Raw genomic sequence first — 22,140 nt, 5'->3', positions numbered from 1 at the left:
AAGTACAAATCAGGAAGAATAAACCAGATTTAAATCATGTATAGAAAAGAAAATATGAAGAGGGAGAGAGTAAGACGGGATGACCAGAAAGAAATAACAGTGACAGAAAAAGTTTAAAAAATCATTATTTTGGTTATATCCTCAACAGTAAATGAATAAGACTCTAAACTGGTAAAGTTATTTTTTCAGTGCCAGGAAGGCTCATTGGCAGTAAATATATTGCTGAAAGTATACTTTGACCTGAACACACCAGTCTTAACCGTTTCTGCATAGTTAGTGGGGAATTAGAGTAAGTGCTACAACTTCATGCATTTATGTGGATTTCAATAACAGCCTGAAAGCACGTTGCTAATGAAGTCAATGGATAAAGGATATTCCTGATGACAGATTAACAGAAAAAAGGGTCATCTAGAAGTAACAAAGAAATGGAGCAAGTGTGAATCACATGGGTTTATTGATATGATCTGCTGGAAGACTGGTGCAAAGATGAGTAGCTTTGAACAAAAGATAAGCAAAACTATTTGCTTTTTAAAAGAATAGTATATTTTTGCAAACTAACAGATTTACGGGGTAAGTCGTTTCTCACAGATAAGCATCATTTTCTTTATTTTGTCAGATGATAGCTGTACACCAACACATCGAATGCCAACTCATGCAATAGGGACTGACACATGCAACTTCAGAAGTTCAGACAACACAGTACAACAGGCAAAGATTTATCAGTATCAATATTTCCCTCCAGGTAATTTTTTGTTAAATTTATTTGTGAATCTACCATACTGTTGATCAGAAAATATAAAAATAATACTGTTCACTACACTGTTTACATCAGCCCAGGTCATTCCTTTTAAAAAAGACTAGGTTTTTCTTTATTCTGTTTTAACTTTTGACATATTATCTTGTGTTAGTGGAAGATGGGAATCCACTGAGGTAACTATGGAAACAAACTGCGAATATAAACTTTAATGTGCATTTGTGCACTAAATGTTCCAAGGAACTAAAAGAAAGAAAAGAATAGAAAGTATACACAAACAAATTGTGGAGTTGTTCACAATATTTTAAAGCCAGAAGTATCATATTGTGTTGTCACAACCATTTATTTATTAAAGGATGGTGCTGGGATTTCACTATGTTCACTCAAGCTCATGTCCATTTTTTGTTCATGACCTCTAACCTCCCGATCCTGATATCTACTTTCTCCAATTGTAATTGCTACATAATTTTCCAGATCTCCTTTCAAGACTTACTTGAGAGCCCTCTATCTGTGTCACAGTGATGTTAAAACCCTCTTCTTCTATACGCTACCTCGGTCACCCATCGGTATTTCTGATCTAGACATATTGAATTCCGTTTACAGATATAAATTGACTGTGTGTGCCACTTTGTACATTTTTTTGGATTTTCACAACCTTGAAAATAAACTTCTGTGTCTGTTTGCTCATTAGATGCTTATAACAGACTCTTTAACCCAACCTATACTCATGAAGCAGAGGCAAAGACAACTTGTCCAATACATGATGTTCAGCTGCCACAGACAATGACTTCTCAGTGTCAGCATTCTACAAGTAAGAGACTGGAATTGATTTACTAGATTATTAGTGGCAGTTGATACTTTATGACATTGCCCACAGGAAAAAAATCAAAAAGTTGTCCCTCCTTGTATTTGTTTCTGACCTTGTTTTCTACTTTCCAATGCATTCTGCATTTTTCTCATTGCCACTCTATTTGTTCCTCATTTTCTTCTTTCTCATTTTTGAATCAACTCTCACATAATTTTTTTTGTTATGCATTCTTTCTTTATCTTCAACTTATGTTTCTTAATTATTTTACCTTTTAAGCTTACATTTCTATAGTCTATATTTTATTTTCACAAGCAGGCAAGGACACAAATTAAATGTCACAACCCAATTAATGCCATAATATGATGTTTACTCTAAATTGCAGGAACACTGCACAATGGTAAACCCTCCAGTAAAAGTGAGACATGCATTGAAGCTGAAAATAGGGGAACTGAATTGCAACTCGTTACGACGTTTTATTTATACTTTTTGTTTTGTCAGGAAAATTTCAACCTGCAGGTCAGTTATCTCAAGCTGCTTACTGCCTTCTCAGCTTTGGAAACCTTACTCTCATCATCATTGATTTTATTACTGGTATTTTCTTCTGCATGTAGGAGTAGTTTTAAGAAAAAATGGAACAGCAGTAAGGACCAAACAGAGGCAATTGGGAATAGCTGGGAGGGCATCATGGTCAGCATGGACTGGTTGGGCCAGAGGCCCTGTTTCCGTGCTGTATTACTCTATGACTCTATTGGACCAATGTCTCAAAGAAGGACATCAGATTGCTGTCTCCTGGATGTACATACCAAAAGTTGTTAACTCTTTCATAAACCATATAATCCCTACAGTACAGAAGGAGGCCATTTGACCCATCATGTCTGCACTGACTGTCTGATAGAATATCCCATTCAGGCTCTATCCCCATAATCCCACGTATTTGCCACTAATCCTCTACTTACACACCTTGAGTGACTAAGGGACAATTTGACATGACCAATCCACCTCACCTGCACATCTTTGGACTGTGGAAGGAAACCCACACAGTCACATTGAGAACGTGCAAACTACACAGACAGCCAACCAAAGCCAGAATTGAACCCAGATCCCTGGTGCTGTGAAGCAACAGTGCTAACCACTATGCCGCCTGCAGTGAAGAATAGTGACACAGTGCTGCGCATGAAGCTGTTGCAAAAATCTTCAGGCTCCTTCAATAGGATTTACTGCTTGCTGGATCTCCTCAGCCCTTGAGGTTTTGTGATCTACTGCTGCTGTTTTTGCCCCTGTTCCTCCAAGCAGAGTAGGGTAGCCCTGATGATAGCCACGTTGAACACTGTAGTGTTCTTCTGAAGTTCCTGAAAGCTTTGAAGCAGAATATAGCAGATACACAGCAAATTATGACCCAAAAACTGCTCCAAAAAATCCTGCTAGATGAATAGCAGATTCTATTACCTGACTACTTCCAGGTGACTTTCCCTTTAAATAGCATTTCCAAATCTAAATTCCAGCATTAATTGCCCTGTGCTATTGGATAGCAAAAAGTCTGACAACACCAGGTTTTAGTCCAACCGATTTATTTGATAATAGATTCACAAGTTTTCACAAGTCCAACACCGGCATACCCACATCATGACTATTGGATAGCTGCAGCATTGAAAGATGCTGCCACTTTTTCAGTGAAAATGGCATTGATGCTATAGGATCTTGATTTTAAATACAGGAGGGAGTCTTCCATGTGCTTCGGGTACCTTCACGAAGACTCCATAGAAATGATTCAGGAGCCTAAATGGGACAGTTAATGCAACTTCCGGCACTTTGGAGCTCTGCCATCCAGTTCTTTTCCAGTAAAGGCGGTTACATTTGATTCTTGTTGTGGGAAAATTACCACTTCGGAGTCAGACTGGAAGTGCAACAAGACAGTTTTATTTAATGAAGCTTCATTGGGAAAAGGCACTAGCACTCTGCAGTACTGGGCAGCTACCTTCTCTCAATGATACAATAGGAGCGGTCCATCTTTATACCCTTCACACAATAGGTGGACCAGACACTATTAACACGTTGTTGTAATCAAATAGGTGAACATTGTTTAACACATCATTATGGACAGGCACAGACATGATCATTTCAATATCACATTGTTCCATGAATGGATACATTTCCTCTTTATCAATGACTTAGTTTCTGTCTATTCATACAGAAATTGGTTTCCCTGCATTTATGCATTCCTGTTCCTACTTGTGGCTAATCTTCCAATCAGACCCCATTGTCCCAGGACTATCTTTATCTTTTAAGGTGCCTGGCTTCCTGTAGCATTTGTTCCCTGTATGTTAAATTCAAATAACTGTCTGTCGTGTGGTTTAAATTTCAAGTAGTTGTCTGCGCTGAAAGTCAGTGCCTGCTTAATGCCTTTTAATCCTTCATGTGCCGGGCAGCTATTTTTATGCCAGGTATCCATCTTTATGGTTTTTTTCCTGTTACACTCTCATATTTCTATATCTACACCTCTTATCTCTTTCTCTCCATTTATGTTTCTCCCTCTATGCAACTGCTCCCAACATACCTCGCTACCCTCATTCCACCCATTCTTTCTTATATGCCACTGCCCTTCTTCAGAAGTGGAAGGAGTGCCAACTCTTCCGCCTGGTCCCTCAGGATGATTTCAACAGACTAAGATACAAAAGACTAATGAACTTAAGCAACAGAATTTAACTCGTAATGTTTTTATTTCATTAAATTGCAGCTAATCCCCTTGTAGAAGGAGCTGATGAGCAAGATATGTCATCTCAGAAGAGACACAGCTGTTGTTTCATGCACAAGCCACTTTCCATTCCTGTTGAAGTCTTGAAAGACATTGGGTCAAGTGAGTATCAAACTCTCGTAAATGCATATTTGAGCCAAAAATGTGCATTTGAATTAGGTTGTTAGCAAATTATATAGAAATGTTTTTTAATTTTAAATAAATACTGATATGGAAGAAGGCAGCTTGAAAGGTAAAATAAGTTTTGGACATATGGAAGTCAGAAGATTGAAAAAGGCTATATGAGAAATGGCTGTAAAAAAAGGCAGAATGCAATGGACAAAAAAAGAAAGAGTTTCTAAGCTAAATTATACATGGAATGACTACAGCACAAAGGAGGTCATATCAACAATTAAATATGCTTGGATATAAATCTTCCAGTAGAAATAAGAACATAAGAAATAGAGCAGGAGTAGGCCATCTAGCCCTTCGAGCCTGCCCCGCCATTCAATAAGATCATGGCTGATCTGAAGTGTTTCAGTTCCACTTTCCCACCTGCTCCCCATAACTCTTAATTCCCTTGTCTATCAGAAATCTATCTCCCTTGACTTAAGTATATTCAATGAGGTAGCCTCCACCACTTCAATGGGCAGAGAATTCCAGAGATTCACCACCCTTTGAGTGAAGAAGTCCGTCCTCTACTCTGTTCTAAACTGCTCCCCCCTTATTTTGAGGCTGTGCCCTCTAGTTCTTGTTTCCTTTCTAAGCGGAAAGAATCTCTCTACCTCTACCCTATCTAGCCCCTTCATTATCTTGTAAGTCTCTATAAGATCACCCCTCAGCCTTCTAGACTCCAACAAGTACAGGCCCAGTCTATTTAATCTCTCCTCATAAGCTAACCCCCTCATCTCCGGTATCAGCCTGGTGAACCTTCTCTGTACTTCCTCCAAGGCCAATATATCCTTTCGCAAATAAGGGGACCAGAACTGCACACAGTACTCCAGTTGCGGCCTCACCAGTGCCTTGTACAGTTGCAGCAAGACCTCTCTGCTTTTATATTCTTTCCCCCTCGTGATAAAGGCCAACATTCCATTCGCCTTCATGATCACCTGCTGACTGAGTTTTTGTGATTCATGCACAAGGACCCCCAGGTCCCTCTGCATAGTAGCATGCTGCAGCTTTTCACCATTTAAATAATATTCCTTCCTACTATTATTTCTACCAAAGTGGATAATCTCACATTTGCTAACATTATACTCCATCTGCCGGGTCCTCGCCCACTCACTCAGCCTATCCAGATCTCTCTGCAGACTTTCCGCATCCACTACGCAATTCGCTTTTCCAGTCATCTTTGTGTCATCAGCAAATTTTGTCACCCTACACTCAGCCCCCTCCTCCAGATCTTCTACGTATATGGTAAACAGTTGAGGCCCCAGCACCGATCCCTGTGGCACGCCACTAGTCACCAACTGCCAACCATAAAAGCACCCATTGATTCCAACTCTCTACTTCCTGTTAGATAGCCAATCCTCAATCCATGCTAATACTTTACCCCCAATTCCATGTACCCTAACCTTCTGCAGCAACCTTTTGTGAGGCACCTTATCAAACGCCTTCTGGAAATCTAAAAACACCACATCCACCAGTTCCCCTCTGTCTACCGCACTAGTCACATCATCATAGAAATCCAGTAAATTCGTTAAACACAATTTCCCCTTCACAAATCTGTGCTGCGTCTGTTTGATCAAACTGCTGTTTTCTAGATGCCCTGCTATTTCTTCTTTAATGATGGATTCTAGCATTTTTCCAACAACGGACGTTAAGCTAACTGGCCTGTAGTTATCCGCCTTTTGTCTGCTACCTTTTTTAAACAGCAGCGTAACAGCAGCTGTTTTCCAGTCCGCTGGCACTTCCCCAGAGTCCAGCGAATTTTGATAAATAATTACTAATGCATCTGCTATTACTTCTGCCATTTCTTTCAGAACCCTGGGGTGCATTCCATCCGGTCCCAGGGACTTGTCTACTTTCAGTCCCGTTAGTCTATCAAGCGCTACGTCTCTAGTAACAGTAATTGTATTGAGGATCTCATCTCCTACTAACCCTCTATCTTTAATATTTGATAAGCTATTTGTGTCTTCCTCCATGAAGACCGACACAAAAAACTTATTTAAAGTCTCAGCCATTTCCTTGTTTCCCACTGTTAAAACCCCCCTCTCGTTATCCAAGGGTCCAACATTCACTCTAGCCAGTCTCTTCTTTATATATTTGTAAAAGCTTTTACTGTCTTTTTTTATATTTAGAGCTAGTTTAGTTTCATACTCTGTCTTTCCTTTCTTTATCGCTTTCTTAGTCATTCTTTGTTATTTTTTAAATCTTTCCCAATCTTCTAATTCTCCACTATTTTTAGCAGCTCTGTAGGCATCAGTTTTTAATTTAATACTCTCCTTTATTTCCTTCAATATCCACAGCTGGTTATCCCTTTTCTTACAGTCCTTCTTTATCACCAGAAAATATTTCTGCTAAGTACTGAAAAAGATCTCCTTAAAAATCCTCCACTGTTCCTCAGCTATTCTACCAACCAATCTGCACCCCCAATCTACATTAGCCAATTCTGCCCTCATATTATCATACTCCCTTCTGTTCAAGCAGCGGACACTGGTTTGGGACCAGTACTTTCTCACCCTCCATCTGCATCAGAAATTCAACCATTTTGTGATCACTCGTCCCAAGAGGATCCCTCACAAGAAGATCCCTAATTCTACCTGCCTCGTTACACAGTACCAGATCTAAGGTAACTCGCTCCCTCGTAGGTTCTGTTATATACTGTTCAAGGAAACTAGCCCGACAGCATTCCAAGAACTCTTTCTCAAGCCCACCGTGTCCAACTTGAGTCAACCAATCAATATGCAGGTTAAAATCCCCCATAATTATCATCGTTCCGTTTTTGCACGCATCAATTATTTGCTTGTTTATAGCCCACCCCACCTCAAAGTTATTATTTGGGGTCCTATAGACCACACTCACCAGTGTCCTTCTCCCCTTACTATTTCTTATCTCCACCCACAACGATTCCACGTTTTGCTCTTTGGACCCTGTATCTTCTCTTACTACTGCCCTGATATTATCCTTCGTTAACAGAGCTACCCCACCTCCTTTTTCTTCCTGTCTATCCTTCCTAAATGTCTGATACCCCTAGATATTCAGTTCCCAGTCCCGGTCACCCTGCAACCATGTTTCCATAATGGCCACTTGATCATACCCATTTGTGCCATCAACTCATTCACTTTGTTTCGAATGCCTCTTGCATTCAGGTGAAGTATCTTTATGCCAGCCTTTATCTGGACCTGATTTATATAAACGCTACTAACCTCCCCCGTGCCTCCTACTCCTTTAATTAGTGGAATGTCCTTAGTATTAACCTGCACTCGTACCCTCTCCTTTACTTTAGATTTTGTAATTCCCCCTACCCCTGCACCCTCCCCCCCCCCCCCCCCCACTAATTAGTTTAAAGCCCTATCTACAGCCCTAGTTATACAATTCACCAGGACTCTGGTCCCAGCACGATTCAGACGAAGACCATCCCATCTGAACGGGTCCCATCTGCCCCATTACTGGTGCCAATGCCCCATGAATTCGAACCCATTTCTCCCACACCAATCCTTGAGCCACGCGTTCACCTCCTTAATCCTATTGACCGTGTGCCAATTTGTGCGTGGTTCAGGTAGTAATCCAGAGATTACCACCTTGTTGGTTCTACTTTTTAATTTGGTTCCTTACCAATAAGGAAACAATTAAGGACTATTGATCACTATAATGTTGTGCAATATGATAGCCATTCGGTACATATGCCTAATTGGGAAGCAACTGTGGATAAATGCATTTCAAAGAGAAAATAATTAAAAGTGGTTAATATTGCAATTGGGCATGTCATCTTGATACCCAAATACGCATGGTTAATGCACCTGAACTTCAATTCCTTTGTGTGTGTCTGTTGCTAAAAAGTTAAAATGAAATGTAGAGTGTGCAAGTGTTTTTGATCATTGTGAGTACTTCACTTGGTTATTTAATTATGATAACTCTATGTTAAGTAAATACACACAGACAAAGTACATTTGTTTACCAGCATTTTGTGAGTGAATGTAAGGCATTTTCTAATAAAATGAGCACATTAGTGCATAGCAACATCTTCATTTAAGCAGCAGTTTCTAAGACAGTACCATTGAACCAAACTGTAAGAAATGAAGTAAAGAAATGCACAAACTATTCTTTGGACTAAACTAAGGAATTTGGCATATTGGGAGCGTATGAGACACCAACAAACAATGGAACTTGATGAAATTCGGAGGCAAACTATAGAGGAGTTTATTTACATAGTTATAATTGTAGAGATTGTAAATTCTAAAAATTGAGTACAGTATGATTAATCTTGTGTTCAGAAAGGAGAGTGTTTGGCCATGTGTTTACAACTGCTATGGGGAGTGTTTGGGAAGCAGTGACCACAATATAGTTGTGTTTAGCACGTAACTAGGAATGGAGGAAAACATTTGAGTGCAAGGAATTGGGAAGCAAAATCTGCTGAAAGAAATCATGTCAGATTAAATGGAAAGCAAAATTGTCAATCAGAACAGTAGATTGGAAAATAGTTGGGAGGACTACAAGTCAAACATATTCCAAAATGGAGAAAAGGAGTATATCATAGATTGAAGTTCCTGAGATGAATAAGGTAATTGGAGTGAATTCAAATATTAAACATGCCTCCCGACAGTAATAAATGAATACCAGAATAAAGAAAACTAAAAACTTGCAAAAATGAAATTACAAATGTTATGAGGGAAGATGTGGGCAAATTGGCAAAAAAGGGGTGATGGAAAATGTTTTTATAGATGAGGATAATCTGGCTAGAACTGCTAAGAAATTAAGGAGACAAATTTGTAATAAATCACATGAGAATTAGAGATATTCTAATAAGTAATTGGGCTTAAGGTGGAATTTGTCATGCCCTGTGGTTTTCTGGTGGGTGGGAGGGAAGAATCTAACAGGAGCCAAAAAGTTGGAAACCCACTGGTATAAATCACGTTGCAATTTTCCCAATGCCATTTTAATGACAGATCAGTCTTCCCATTGACTAGTGGCATGAATGCTATTTGCATTCATTTGTATCTCATAAATGCACATTGAAACAGCTGCCCACAGACATCCTGTCAGGCCTTCCAATCTTGTGTTACACCAGCTGAAATAACATTGATCCAAAACCCAATTGTTAAACAGTGGTGTGCATAAGGTAGTCCACAGTTTATAAGAGACTTCATGGTGAGTGCAACAATCCTTTCTACCATAGCGATGATGCCGCGGCAGACTGGTTCCTGCCCCCCCCCATCTCTATGGTCCTCATGGGCAGCACCATGTTGCTGAACCAATGGACCCTCCTGTGTCACTAAGTCAGATCAATACAGCACCTGGGGTTGTGGAGTGCACGGTCTCCTTGCCCCTGATGTCAAAGATCAGTGTCTATCTAGACAGGACTGTGCTGCAGGGCTCATGCAGCCAGTGTAACAAACGTCTGAAGTTCAGTAGAGGGTGGAGTGTGAGGTGAGGCTAAATGAGAAGCAGGGGGCTGATGAAGACAGGAGGGACAATATGGAAGGATGGCTCTGCAAGGTATGAGGGACAGTGTGGGATAGCATTGATAACAATGGCTACCTGCTCCCAATTCAACAATTTTAAACATGAAAAGAAACAACTCTAATTTCTAACTTATCACTGTTTCAGTTCCAAATAAGCAACATTCTTCTTATAGATGAAAAAACACTTTAAATACAGTTAGCAACTATAAATAAACCATATTGCTATAAGGGGTATAAACAGCCTTGAAGCTTTCAAAGAGATTTTGTAGAGAGAGCAACTTGCAGCACTATCTTTAAACAAATCTCAAAAGCTGTTTTCTCTCTGCTGGTTACCTAGTTCCTCCCATTAGGGTCTATTTAGATAGACCCTGTCAATCTAAACCCATTTTCCATTTCTTTAATCAAAAACCCCAGCAGATATTTTCTTTTTACAAACTAAAATCCAGTAGCTTTCTGCTAAGTAAGCATTGCATGGATAAAATGAGTAATTATCCTGCTTTTGCAACATCTGAGCTACATTCCCCCCGCCCCCCACCCCAGACAAGCTGACTATCTATAGAAAAAAATAGACCCCTTAAACAAACAAAAATAATATACATGTCCGTAACAGTTGCACATTGTCATTACACATCCCCAAGGCTATGGGTGCTACACAACCCATTTTTATGATTTTCTCTGATGGATTATCTTGTATGTTCAAATGTATAAAGATTATTTTAAGGTGGGTTTGTTTAAATTTCAGATGCACATTATACAGAATATCAGTTCGCTTCTTGCCACAAAAGAAAGAATATTAAACAGTTTTCAAGTCTCTAGTTATATTATGTATTTTTTTTCACTTCAACAAGGAAATGGAGTGGTGGAATACAGGCCTGAAGAACTACCAGCTGATGGAAATAATGTCATATTCAACAAAAGCCTGATAATTGATGCTGCCAACCAGCCAAGAAAGGAAAAAGTCAAGCTCCCAACAGCCATTTTGAGCTCAAAACCAGGTGAACTACCTAACCAGAAGGTAAGAGTTAACACTAACAGAGTTAATTAAATACATCCTTATCATGTCATAAAAAGGCAGCACCTGTGGAGAGAGAAACAGTGTTAATTTTTCAGGCCAATGACTTTACATTAGAATTTCCTTTTGTCCCTTTTCCCACCCAGCACTTATTCAAAACCTATTGCATTTCTAACTTTGCCCAATTCTGCTCAAAGCTATTCGACCTGAAACATTAACGGTGTTCCTCTTTCCACAGATCCTACCTGACCCGTTGAACATTTCCAACATTTTCTGTTTCTATTTCATATTTACGGCATCTACAGCATTCTGCTTTTAATGGCATCTCATTTAAAACATCCCAATCAGATTTCCATTCTGCCATAGCACTGAAACAGTCCTCATGGAAATCACAAATTGTCTCTTATGTAACTGTGAATGTGCTAAGTTATCTTTCTTAACCTGTCTGCAGCCTTTGACTTGGATGACCATACCATCTGACCGCATATCCTCACTATCACTAAAACTGCCTACTTCTGCCTCCAAAACATCCTCCAATGTTTCTCTTTCATTGTCTAGCTCTGTGAGCTGGTTAGTGTCTGGTTCTTTTCTTATCATAGCCAGCAAATCACCTTCAATCTTCCTCCAGATTGTTATGCCTCGAATTCTCAAGAATCCATCTTTGGCTACTTCCTACTTATAACCTGCATGCTGTCTTCCAGTAACATCATCCAAAAACACAACATTCAAACCAGGAGTAGATCTCTTTAACTGATTATCTTATCACTGTCAACTACTATTTGGACTACAGTGAGTTAAACTGACTTCATAGAATCACTACAATGCAGAAGGAGACCATTCAACCCATTGAGTCAGCACCGACCACAATCCACCCAGGCCCTATTGCCCTAACCCCACGAATTTACCCTGCTGATCCCCCTGACACTAAGGGACAATTTACCATGACTAATCAACCTAACCAGCACATCTTTGGACTGTGGGAGGAAACCAAAGCACCCAGAGGAAATCCAAGCAGACATAGGGAGAACGTGCAAACTCCACACAATCACCTGAGGCCAGAGTTGAACCTGGATCCCTGGCACTGTGAGGCAGCAGTGCTAACCACTGTGCCACCATGTCACCCTTGACAATGACAGGAGAAATAGTGGAATGCCTGAAAACATACTTCAGCTATTACAGTATCCCAGACATTGTGATGAGTGACAGTCACCCTCAAGTTAAAAAAAGTAAAAAAATTCAACCGATGCGCAAAGGATTGAGAAATTGAACATGACACATCTTTGCCATACTATCCCAATAGAAAGGCTGGGGTGGCAGTGAAAATTACCAAAGGAATCAAGAAGTTGAGAAAATTAAGCACATATGTAGACAAAACTATTCTCAAGTGGAGTAACATGCCAACCAATGGCATGGAAAGTAGTCCAGTCCAAAGGGTCATGTCTTGCTGAATGCAAATGAAAAAAAGCTACTGAAACCAGAAGTTTTAACAGGTGAATGGAAAATAAATCAAGGTGAAATGACAGAAAGCCAAATTTCATTTTGACAAGACAACTAAGCCATTAATTGCCAGAGGTGAGCATTGGAGAGCCAGCCAAGATACAAACCTTTAGTGTTCGCAGCAAATATCACCCCACGTGGAAACTTGTGAAATGCATAAAGAAATTGTCACCTTGATTGTATGCAGTGGAAGTGAATGGCCAGGTATACCAATGCAACCGTAGCCACATATGATGAACATGTGAAACTGTCCCTTCGAAGAAATTGGCTGGTCAGGAAGAAGGGATACCATTAAACAGCTTGCATGGTTTAATGACTATCAATGCCACACAGGTGCAAAGACTGACTGTTCAAACAAGCAATTGTTAATGCAGGAGAACAGTGGGTATATAGTGAGTAGCTTGGGTAACTCAATTACACGTGAACATGAATGCAAATTTGCCTTTTATTTGTAGGAAGAGAGGGATGTTTGTGTCTTTTATTCATTATGAAACAAGGGATGTTTGAGTTCTGAAATGCAACAGTAATACAAATCCTATCTAGCATGATGCAATCAGGTGACTTCTGTCATGAGGCAATCTCTGTAAGCAGCCACTTTAGAGATCATTTCAATAAAGTTCTCACTGAGAATGCATTGCTGCCTTTGAACACAAACAGTGGCTGTATTTCAGGCTGTCTAGGTCTAAAGCTTAGAAATTATTTGTCTAAACTTCCCTAAATCCCCTCTCATCCTCTTCATATGCTTCTTAAAACCTACTTCAATGATAAAGGTTTTGGTCACCTATCCTAGTATGTCCTCACGTGGCTTGGTATCCATTTTGTTTGATAATTGCTTCTGTAAAATGGCTTAGGAACATCCTGGTGAATCTCCTCTGTACCCCATCTAGTGCAATCACATCCTTCCTATAGTGAGGTAACCAGAACTGCGCACAATACCCCCAGCTGAATACTCCAGTATCATGAAATAAAATTTTATGCAGAATTTGATGATGAACCTTATATGTAATCTCTTTAATCTTTTATTCCATACTGACATAGAGATTTATATTTGTTGAAAGATTGACCCAGATTTTAATTGTTTGTCAGGTATGGAAGGGTTGGATCAGTTTAAACAACTGTTCTCTTGCTCCTTTGATCTTGCTTCCTTCACAGTGTATTCCATATTAACCTGTTTGTAAGCAGATAAACAAAAAGAAGGAAGGTTTCTGCTTTACATATACAGATCAGTTCTGATGGTTTCATCAGGATGCAATCTGCAATATGACCAGAAGTCTCAACAAAGGGTCACAAATAGTGTTGGCACCTCTGTCAGGCAAGCCTGCCAGTAGTCAGATCCAGACCTAGAAGAGGCCTCACAAAGTAAGTCCAGAATTTATTGTTAGGTTTTTGCATGGCTCCTTGGACCTCCCTTGAACTGGGTAAACCCCACCTGTCCCCCAGTCACTAACCCTGCTCCAACACCCGACTCAGCCCACCCCTTTTGCCTTCCTCCATTGTGAACCTGCAGTTAATCCTTCCTCCTGAGTGGCAGAAACCAGCCTCAAGGACCCCCTAGTTGTGGGCAGACTTCCCAGAGAGTCTCTTGGAAAGAAAGGATGAGACACCAGGGACTGGGGTAGCTTACACATTCCTTGTGGGGTCCTGGAGGAGCATTCCTGCTTTTTCTCCAGAGTTTCCAACCCTCTGGCTGGGAGTTGGTATCTATCCTCTGTGACCATTGAAAGCAGTCTAGGCGATTGAGAATACAAAATGTTAATGGATGTGGGCAGAGTGAATGAGTGGATGTGTTTGACAGGTAGCCAGACTTATTCTGAGGGGCTGATGGTTGTTGGATGTTTGCAGAATACTGATTCTGCTTGAGGTAGAGATGGTGGCCCCAGGAGTCAGGTTGAAGCTGCCACACTCTGTAGAGACCAGGAATTGTTTTCAGTCTCCTCATAGGCCGCAGACAAAAGAAGTGCATGTGGGATCTGCTGCACTTTGTTGGTAGTTCTCACCAAAAGGTCGCCTGCTCTTGGGCAGAGTGTGAGGCAGAAGCAGGGCTCAGCCTGAAAGTTAGCGAGTACCTGGACCTGGGGAGTAGTGGGACAGCTCCAGGCTTTGCTGCGATCATGATTGCTGACTGACCAATAGCTGGAGGCTGGGCAGATAGAGATAGGAGATTATGGCACTTCTCCTGAAATATGTCCAGCCCACATAAAAAAGATTTAAAAAACTGAGAATAAATGGCATCTTTTGGTCTTTGATTTTCACCTTTGATCTTCACTCTGTCTTTACCTGGCTTCCCAATGTCCTCCCTTCTCAGGCCACAGTTAAATTGCAATTAAATTCAAGTGACATCACTGGATCTGAAATTATAATTTTAAAGAAGGATGCCTCTGATTTCAGTTGAATACTATTCAAGAGAACGGATTAAAATTGATAATTTCTAAATCCAGGAGAATTGTCATTTTCTAAGTCATCCACCAATGTTAGCTGATTATTTCAGCTGAACAAATGATCTAAAAACTGCCCCTAAAAATTTTATGTTTATTTTTTACAGTTTGCCATTATTGAAGAGCCAGTCAGAAGAAAAGTCAATACAGCATCCGTTGCTGGTCCCATAGCAGGTGGCATATTCACGAAACCAACGCGAGGCTTTGAGCTGTTTCCAGCAAAAGTGAATTTTGGTGTCCTCCAAGAGGGTTTCACTTATAGTTACAATGTCTTACTGAAGAATGTCGGAATAGACACCTGCAGGTATTTTATTCTGTATTTTGTGTTCACTTAACAAATTTAGTCAGGTGTAAAATGTCTTTCCTTTTCTCTTTTTAACTGGAAACTGCCATTCTTGCATTGGAAACATCATCACCTTGAGGTGAAGGGCTATTAAGCACATGCATGAATTTCTTTGGGCTCGTTAAAGGCTCAAGTTAAACCAGCATTAACTTAAGCTATTTGGATGTTGCTGAACTCAAAGGACCGTATAGTAGACTTATCCACTACGAGAACCCAGGAACTATGTTTCTTTTTCTTTATTCCTTCATGGGATGTGAGTGATGCTGACAATGCCAGCATTTGTTGCCCTTGAACTGAGTTGCAGAGAACAGTTAAGAGTCAACTATGTTGCTGGGATCTGGAATCACATGTAAGCCAGACCAGGTAAAGTTATTGATTGCCTTCCCTAAAAGCCATCAGTTAACCTGTTGGCTTTTTTACAACAATTTATTAATTGAATGTAAATTTGAACCCAAGTCCCCAGAGGATTAGTCTGGGCCTTTAGATTACTTATCCAGTGACATTATCGCTATGCCATCATTTCCCCCTAAGTTACCATCTGACTTTAATTATTTTGTGTATGATTAATAGTGAATAGCCAATGCCAAGGGACAATAAATGAATGGGACAGTACAGATCTACATTGATCTTACTGCTATGGTAAAGAAGAAGCTGATTTGATTTTAACCCCACTAAGTGGCTGTTTTCAAAGCCTTCAGATACCTAGGTGTGTACTGGATTCTCCTTTCTAAATCCCACAGCTCCTTCACTGTCCTGACTGCCTTTGACCTTCCTTAAAGCCACCTCTTTGATCAAGCTTTTCATTCCTCCTAAAATTTCCTTCATTGGATCAGCATGCATTTCTGTCTATGCTTCTAGGGAATGCCTTGGGATGTTCATCCATGTTAAAGGTATGATATCAATGTAAGTTGTTGGTATTGTACGTTGCATTCTGCCATGAATGGTAGGAAGTGGATTTCCTGCCTGTGATCCTAATTTCACTTGTGTTTTTGAAAGAGGCATCAAGTAAAACTGCAAAGATTCCTGAAACAGCTTGCCACTTACACATGATAGAGGGAAATCGTTGTTAGTCACTTGTGTCTAACTCAAGCTTAGCAGTAGGCTTGGCCTCAAATCAAAACCATAGCTTGAATTTTACCTTTGGGGTGTGCCCAAAGTCAGTGCAGGCAGAAGGAGATGAGAAACCCATTCCTGCCCAACACTGCATTGTTAACGGGATATGGCACTGGGTGGCCAATAAAGATGTGGAAACGCTGGCTTTGGACTGGGGTAAACACAGTAAGAAGTCTCACAACATCAGGTTAAAGTCCAACAGGTTACTTTGGTAGCAAATGCCACTAGCTTTCAGGGCTTTGCCCCTTCGTCAGATAAGTGCGGAGTTCAGATCACAGACAGAGCATTAAAGGCACACACTCAGTTTACAGAATACTGATTAGAATGCGAGTCTTTATAGCTAATCAAGTCTTAAAGGTGCAGACAATGTGAGTGGAGATAGCATTAAGCATAGGTTAAAGAGATGTGTATTGTCTCCAGACAGGACAGTAAGTGAGATGTTGCAAGCCCAGGCAAGTCATGGAGGTTACAAATAGTGTGACGTGAACCCAAGATCCTGGTTGAGGCCATCCTCACGTGTTGCAGAACTTGGCTGTCAGTTTCTGCTCAGCAACTCTGCATTGTCGTATGTTGAGCGGGCTGCCTTGGAGAACGTTTACCCGAAGATCAGAGGCCAAATGCCCATGACCGCTGAAGTATTCACCAACAGGAGGAGAAGAGTCTTGCCTGGTGATTGTCGAGCGGTGTGCATTCATCCATTGTCATAGTGTCTGCATGGTTTCCCCAATATACCAGGCCCCGGGACATCCTTTCCTGCAGCATATCAGGTAGATAACGTTGGCCGAGTTGCAAGAGTATGTACCGTGTACCTGCTGGATGGTGTTCTCACGTGAGATGATGGCATCTGTGTCGATAATCCAGCATGTCTTGCAGAGGTTGCTGTGGCAGGGTTGTGTGGTGTCGTGGCCACTGTTCTCCTGAAGGCAGGGCAGTTTGCTGCGGACAGTAGTCTGTTTGAGGTTGTGCGGTTGTTTGAAGGCAAGAAGGGAGGGTGTGGGGATGGCCTTGGCAAGATGTTTGTCTTCATCAATGACATGTCGAACACTCCGGAGAAGATGTCGTTGCTTCTCTGCTCCGGGGAAGTAACCCCATGACTTGCCTGTGCTTGCAACATCTCACTTACTGTCCTGTCTGGAGACAATATATATTCTTTAACCTATTCTTGATGCTATTTACACCACATTGTCTGCATCTTTAAAACTTGATTAGCTGTAAAGACTCGCATTCTAATCAGTATTCTGTAAACTGAGTGTGTGCCCTTATATGCTCTGTTTGTGATCAGAATTCCCCACTCACCTGACGAAGGGGCAAAGCCCCGAAAGCTAGTGATGTTTGCTACCAAATAAATCTGTTGGACCTTAACCTGGTGTTGTGAGACTTCTTACTGTGTTTACCTGAGTCCAACGCCGGTGTCTCCACATCATGACTACCATTGACACCGCAAACTGCCGGCTCCAAGCAGAGATCTCCAAGAAGATCACGCACATCGACACAGACATCAAGTTTTTACAAAGATGCAAGAAAGCAGACAAGATACTGAAAGGACTACAGATCATGAACCCACTCAGGTCAACCTATAACACAGACTACACTGAGAGACTTTGCCATCACACCTCTCTCACACTCCTCAACCACCTCATACACCAGCTCTACAGCAAACGCTACATCTTAGAAACCAAGATAGAATTCATATTCTCAACTTGCGCTGAGGGCACAGACCAGCTGCAAAACTCTGCCAAGCAGATGACACAAAGGAACTACACCATCTACATGCACACCAAGGACAGGAAACTTGAGAAACTTGGCATCACCACCAGCAGCAACCAAGCCTCCCCCAGCACCACAGTAGAAAACAGTACCACCATAGGGAAGTTCCATTGTCAACTTGTCAGACTGCACACTTCAACCAGATGAAGTCAAAGTTCTCAGCTGAGGGCTCAATTTCTGCCCCACCACCAAAATGGACCCCATCAGTCTCGCAGCAGACACAGAGGAATTCATCAGGCAAATGAGGCTGCAGGAGTTCTTCCATAAACCCCATGAGGCCAACAGTGAACACAATGAGACAGACAATGAACCGGAACAGCTGACAGAGAGATCTGCAGTGCAGCAACCAAAGAGGAAAGAGTCCAATTGGACTCCTCCAGAAGGCCGCTGCCCTCAACTTGACATATATGCCCAAGCCATCAGGAGGTGCATCAATACCAGATTCAGTAACTGCACTCACAAGACACCTCCAAACATCACCCAAGCACAACGCAATGCCATCTGCGCTCTCAAGACCAATCGCAACATTGTCATCAAACTAGCAGACAAAGGAGGGGCCATCGTCATACTGAACAGAACAGATTACTGCAAAGAAGTGTACCGACAACTGAACAACAAGGAACACTACAGACAGTTACCAAAGAACACACCCATCAACTCGACACTCTGATCAAGACCTTTGATCAGGACCTTCAGAGCACCCTCTGTGCTCTCATCCCACATACTCCCCGCGTTGGAGATCTCTACTGCCTCCCAAAGATACATAAGGCAGACACACCCAGCCATCTCATTGAATCGGGCAATGGGACCGTGTGCAAGACCTCTCCGGCTACATTGAGGGCATCCTGAAACCCATTGTACAAAGAACCCCCAGCTTTTGTCGCAACACTACGGACTTCCTACAGAAATTCAGCACACGTGGAGCAGTTGAACCAGAAGCACTCCTCGTCACAACGGATGTCTCGGCACTCTATACCAGCATCCCCCACGACGATGGCATTGCTGCAACTGCCTCAGTACACAACGCCAACAACTGCCAGTTTCCAGATGCAATTTTACAACTCATCCGCTTCATCCTGGACCACAATGTCTTCATCTTCAACAACCAGTTCTTCATCCAGACACATGGAACAGCCATGGGGACCAAATTCACATCTCAATATGCCAACACCTTCATGCACAGAATCGAACAAGACTTCTTCACCACACAGGACCTTCAACCGATGCTATACACTAGATACATCAATGACATTTTCTTCCTTTAGACTCATGGTGACCAATCACTGAAACAACTATATGATGACATTAAGTTCCATCCCACCATCAGACTCGCCATGGACTATTCTCTGGAATCAGTTGCATTCTTTGACACACGCATCTCCATTAAGGACAGTCACCTCAGCACCTCGCTGTACCGCAAGCCCACAGATAACCTCACGGTGCTCCACTTCTCCAGCTTCCACCCTAAACTCGTTAAAGAAGCCATACCCTACAGACAAACCCTCCGTATACACAGGACCTCCAGACACTGAAAGATGCCCTCATAAGAACAGGATATTGCACTTGACTCATCGATCGACAGTTCCAACGTGCCACAGCGAAAAACCACACCAACCTCCTGAGAAGACAAACACGGAACACAGTGGACAGAGTACCCTTTGTCGTCCAATACTTCCCTGGAGCGGAGAAGGTCTGACATTTTCTCCAGAGTCTTCAACATGTCATTGATGGAGACGAAAATCTTACCAAGGCCATCCCCACACCCCCACTTCTTGCCTTTAAACTACCACACAACCTCAAACGACTTTTGTCCACAGCAAATTACCCAGCCTTCAGGAGAACCGTGACCACGGCATCACACAATCCTGCCACAGCAACCTCTGTAAGACATGCCGGATCATCGACACGGAAGCCATCATCTCACATGAGAACACCATCCACCAGGTACATGATACATACTGTTGCAACTCGGCCAACATTGTCTACCTGACACACTGCAGCAAAGGATGTCCCAAGGCATGGTACATTGGGGAAACCATACAGACGCTACGACAACAGATGAATGAACACCACTCGACAATCACCAGGCAAGACTCTTCCTGTTGGCAAACACTTCAGCGGTCATGGGCATTCGGCCTCTGATCTTTGGGTAAACGTTCTCCAAGGTGTCCTTCACATACGACAGCGCAGAGTCGCTGAGCAGAAACTGATAGCTAAGTTCCGCACACATGAGGACGGCCTCATCCGGGATCTTTGGTTCATGTCACACTATTTGTAACCCTCATGACTTGCCTGGGCTTGCAACATCAGACTTACTGTCCTGTCTGGAGACAATACCAATGCTTAATGCTATCTCCACTCACATTGTCTGCACCTTTAAGAGTTGGTTAGCTGTAAAGACGTGCATTCTAATCAGTATTCTGTAAACTTTATATGTGTGCCTTCATATGCTCTGTCTGTGATCAGAACTCCGCACTTACCTGACGAAGGAGCAAAGCCCCGAAAGCTAGTGGCATTTGCTACCAAAGTAACCTGTTGGACTTTAACCTGGTGTTGCGAGACTTCTTACTATGGCTAATAAAAGCCAGCCCAGCACGTACTGCATTTGCCTTTTGGGCCCTGAACAGGATTGAAATGCATTGCGTACTGGGTCCAATTAGGACCCAGCAGGAGAAGTTTAAGCTCCTTGATGGCTGCCAGGAGTTGTGGGGGAGGCTGATGGTCTATGTGGCTTAAGGTTAGTAACTTACCTGTTGTCCAATAATGGCATCAGCACCAGGAGGTCATGGAAGATGGGTGGGTGAGTCAGGTGGGCTGAGCGCCCACTGAGTATTTAGCTATCCTAGTGTAGGAGATCAGCGCCAGGCAAAACATTCTGGTGCCTTTCCTGTCAGGTTATTGAACACTTGTTTGCCTCCCAAATCTATGCCCGTCTTTCCCAAAACTCCATATTTGAATCCCTTCATTCAGGTTACACACGATTGAAAAAAACCCTATATGACTGCGATAAAGGTAACTTATCCCTCATGTCCTTCTTGACACATTTACAGTTCACCCCCAACATCTCTCCATTGCCATCCAGTTGGTGGAACTGCATTCATCTGGTTCCATTCTTATCCACCGAATCATAGCCAGAGTATCATCTTCTAAGGCTTCTCTTAGTGAATCCAAAGCATTGCCTTTGGTGTCCCCCAAGAATCAGTCCTTGTTCCCCTCCCATCTCTCAGTTAAATCTTGACAACGTCATCAAAAAACTCAGTATCAGTTTTCATGTGTGCATTGACAACACCCGGTTCTACCTCACCAACACCTCTCTTTGCTAAATTATCAGACCAATCAACTAGTACTGGATTAGCAGCAATTTCCTCTGATTAATTGTGGGGAAAACTGAAGCCATTGTGTTCAGTCCCCACAACAAATCCTGTTCTGTAGCTACCTCCTCCATTTCCCTCTGTCTGGAAAATCTCTTTAGGCTGAACCAGAGTACTCACAACCTTGGGTTCATATTTGACCTCAAGTTGAGCTTGTTTGCTGGAGCGAGCGGAGTGAAGGTTGCACGGAGTAAAGGTAAGTGATTACCTTTGTAAAGATTTTCACGGGCTTTGTAACGGTTTTTCTGCTTTAAAAATTAGACAGGAAGTGGGCCGCGGGGCTTTGTAGGAAGGGATTTTTTTTACCGCGCAAAGTATAAAAGGAAAATTGCTGTAGACAGCGGGCAGCAGAGTGAGAGGGAAGCAGAGTGAGCAGTAAGGGCTTTGGATCACAGGGCTTGGGAGAAAAGGGTGAGGTAAGTTTAAATTCTTAACTGTGTTTAGAAATCACTGAGAGACTGCGATGGAGGGGCATGTGATGTGCTGTTTTTGTATGATGTGGGAGCTGGTGGACCCCAAGGTCCTTCCCAGTGACCATGTCTGCAGTAAGTGCTGGTTGCTTGAAGAGCTCCAGCTCAAAGTAGATGAGCTGAACTCTGAGCTTCAGACACTGAGGCTCATCAGGGAGAGGGAGTGTAACCTGGATAATGGGGTACAAGAGAGATTCACACCCCCTAGTCTGGCT

At 42.1% G+C, this 22,140-nt stretch overlaps 1 protein-coding gene across 1 annotated transcript in view; it reads left to right on the top strand.

Moving 5' to 3' along the window:
• The window catches only part of LOC145353527 (sperm-associated antigen 17-like), a 194,436-nt gene that overhangs the window by 147,002 nt on the left and 25,294 nt on the right, over positions 1-22,140 (top strand). Inside the window, exons 45-49 of the mRNA XM_080204336.1 lie at positions 617-742; positions 1,446-1,565; positions 4,297-4,416; positions 10,766-10,932; positions 14,969-15,165. Coding sequence (XP_080060462.1) covers positions 617-742; positions 1,446-1,565; positions 4,297-4,416; positions 10,766-10,932; positions 14,969-15,165 — 730 coding nt within the window. The remainder of the gene's footprint in view (positions 1-616; positions 743-1,445; positions 1,566-4,296; positions 4,417-10,765; positions 10,933-14,968; positions 15,166-22,140) is intronic.

Source organism: Carcharhinus amblyrhynchos, chromosome 15 (genome assembly GCF_965287045.1).
Source record: "Carcharhinus amblyrhynchos chromosome 15, sCarAmb.v2.hapA, whole genome shotgun sequence".
NCBI classification, from domain to species: Eukaryota; Metazoa; Chordata; class Chondrichthyes; order Carcharhiniformes; family Carcharhinidae; genus Carcharhinus; species Carcharhinus amblyrhynchos.
The sequence above is the reverse complement of the archived record's forward strand: the minus strand, read 5'-3'. Positions and strand labels throughout refer to the sequence as shown.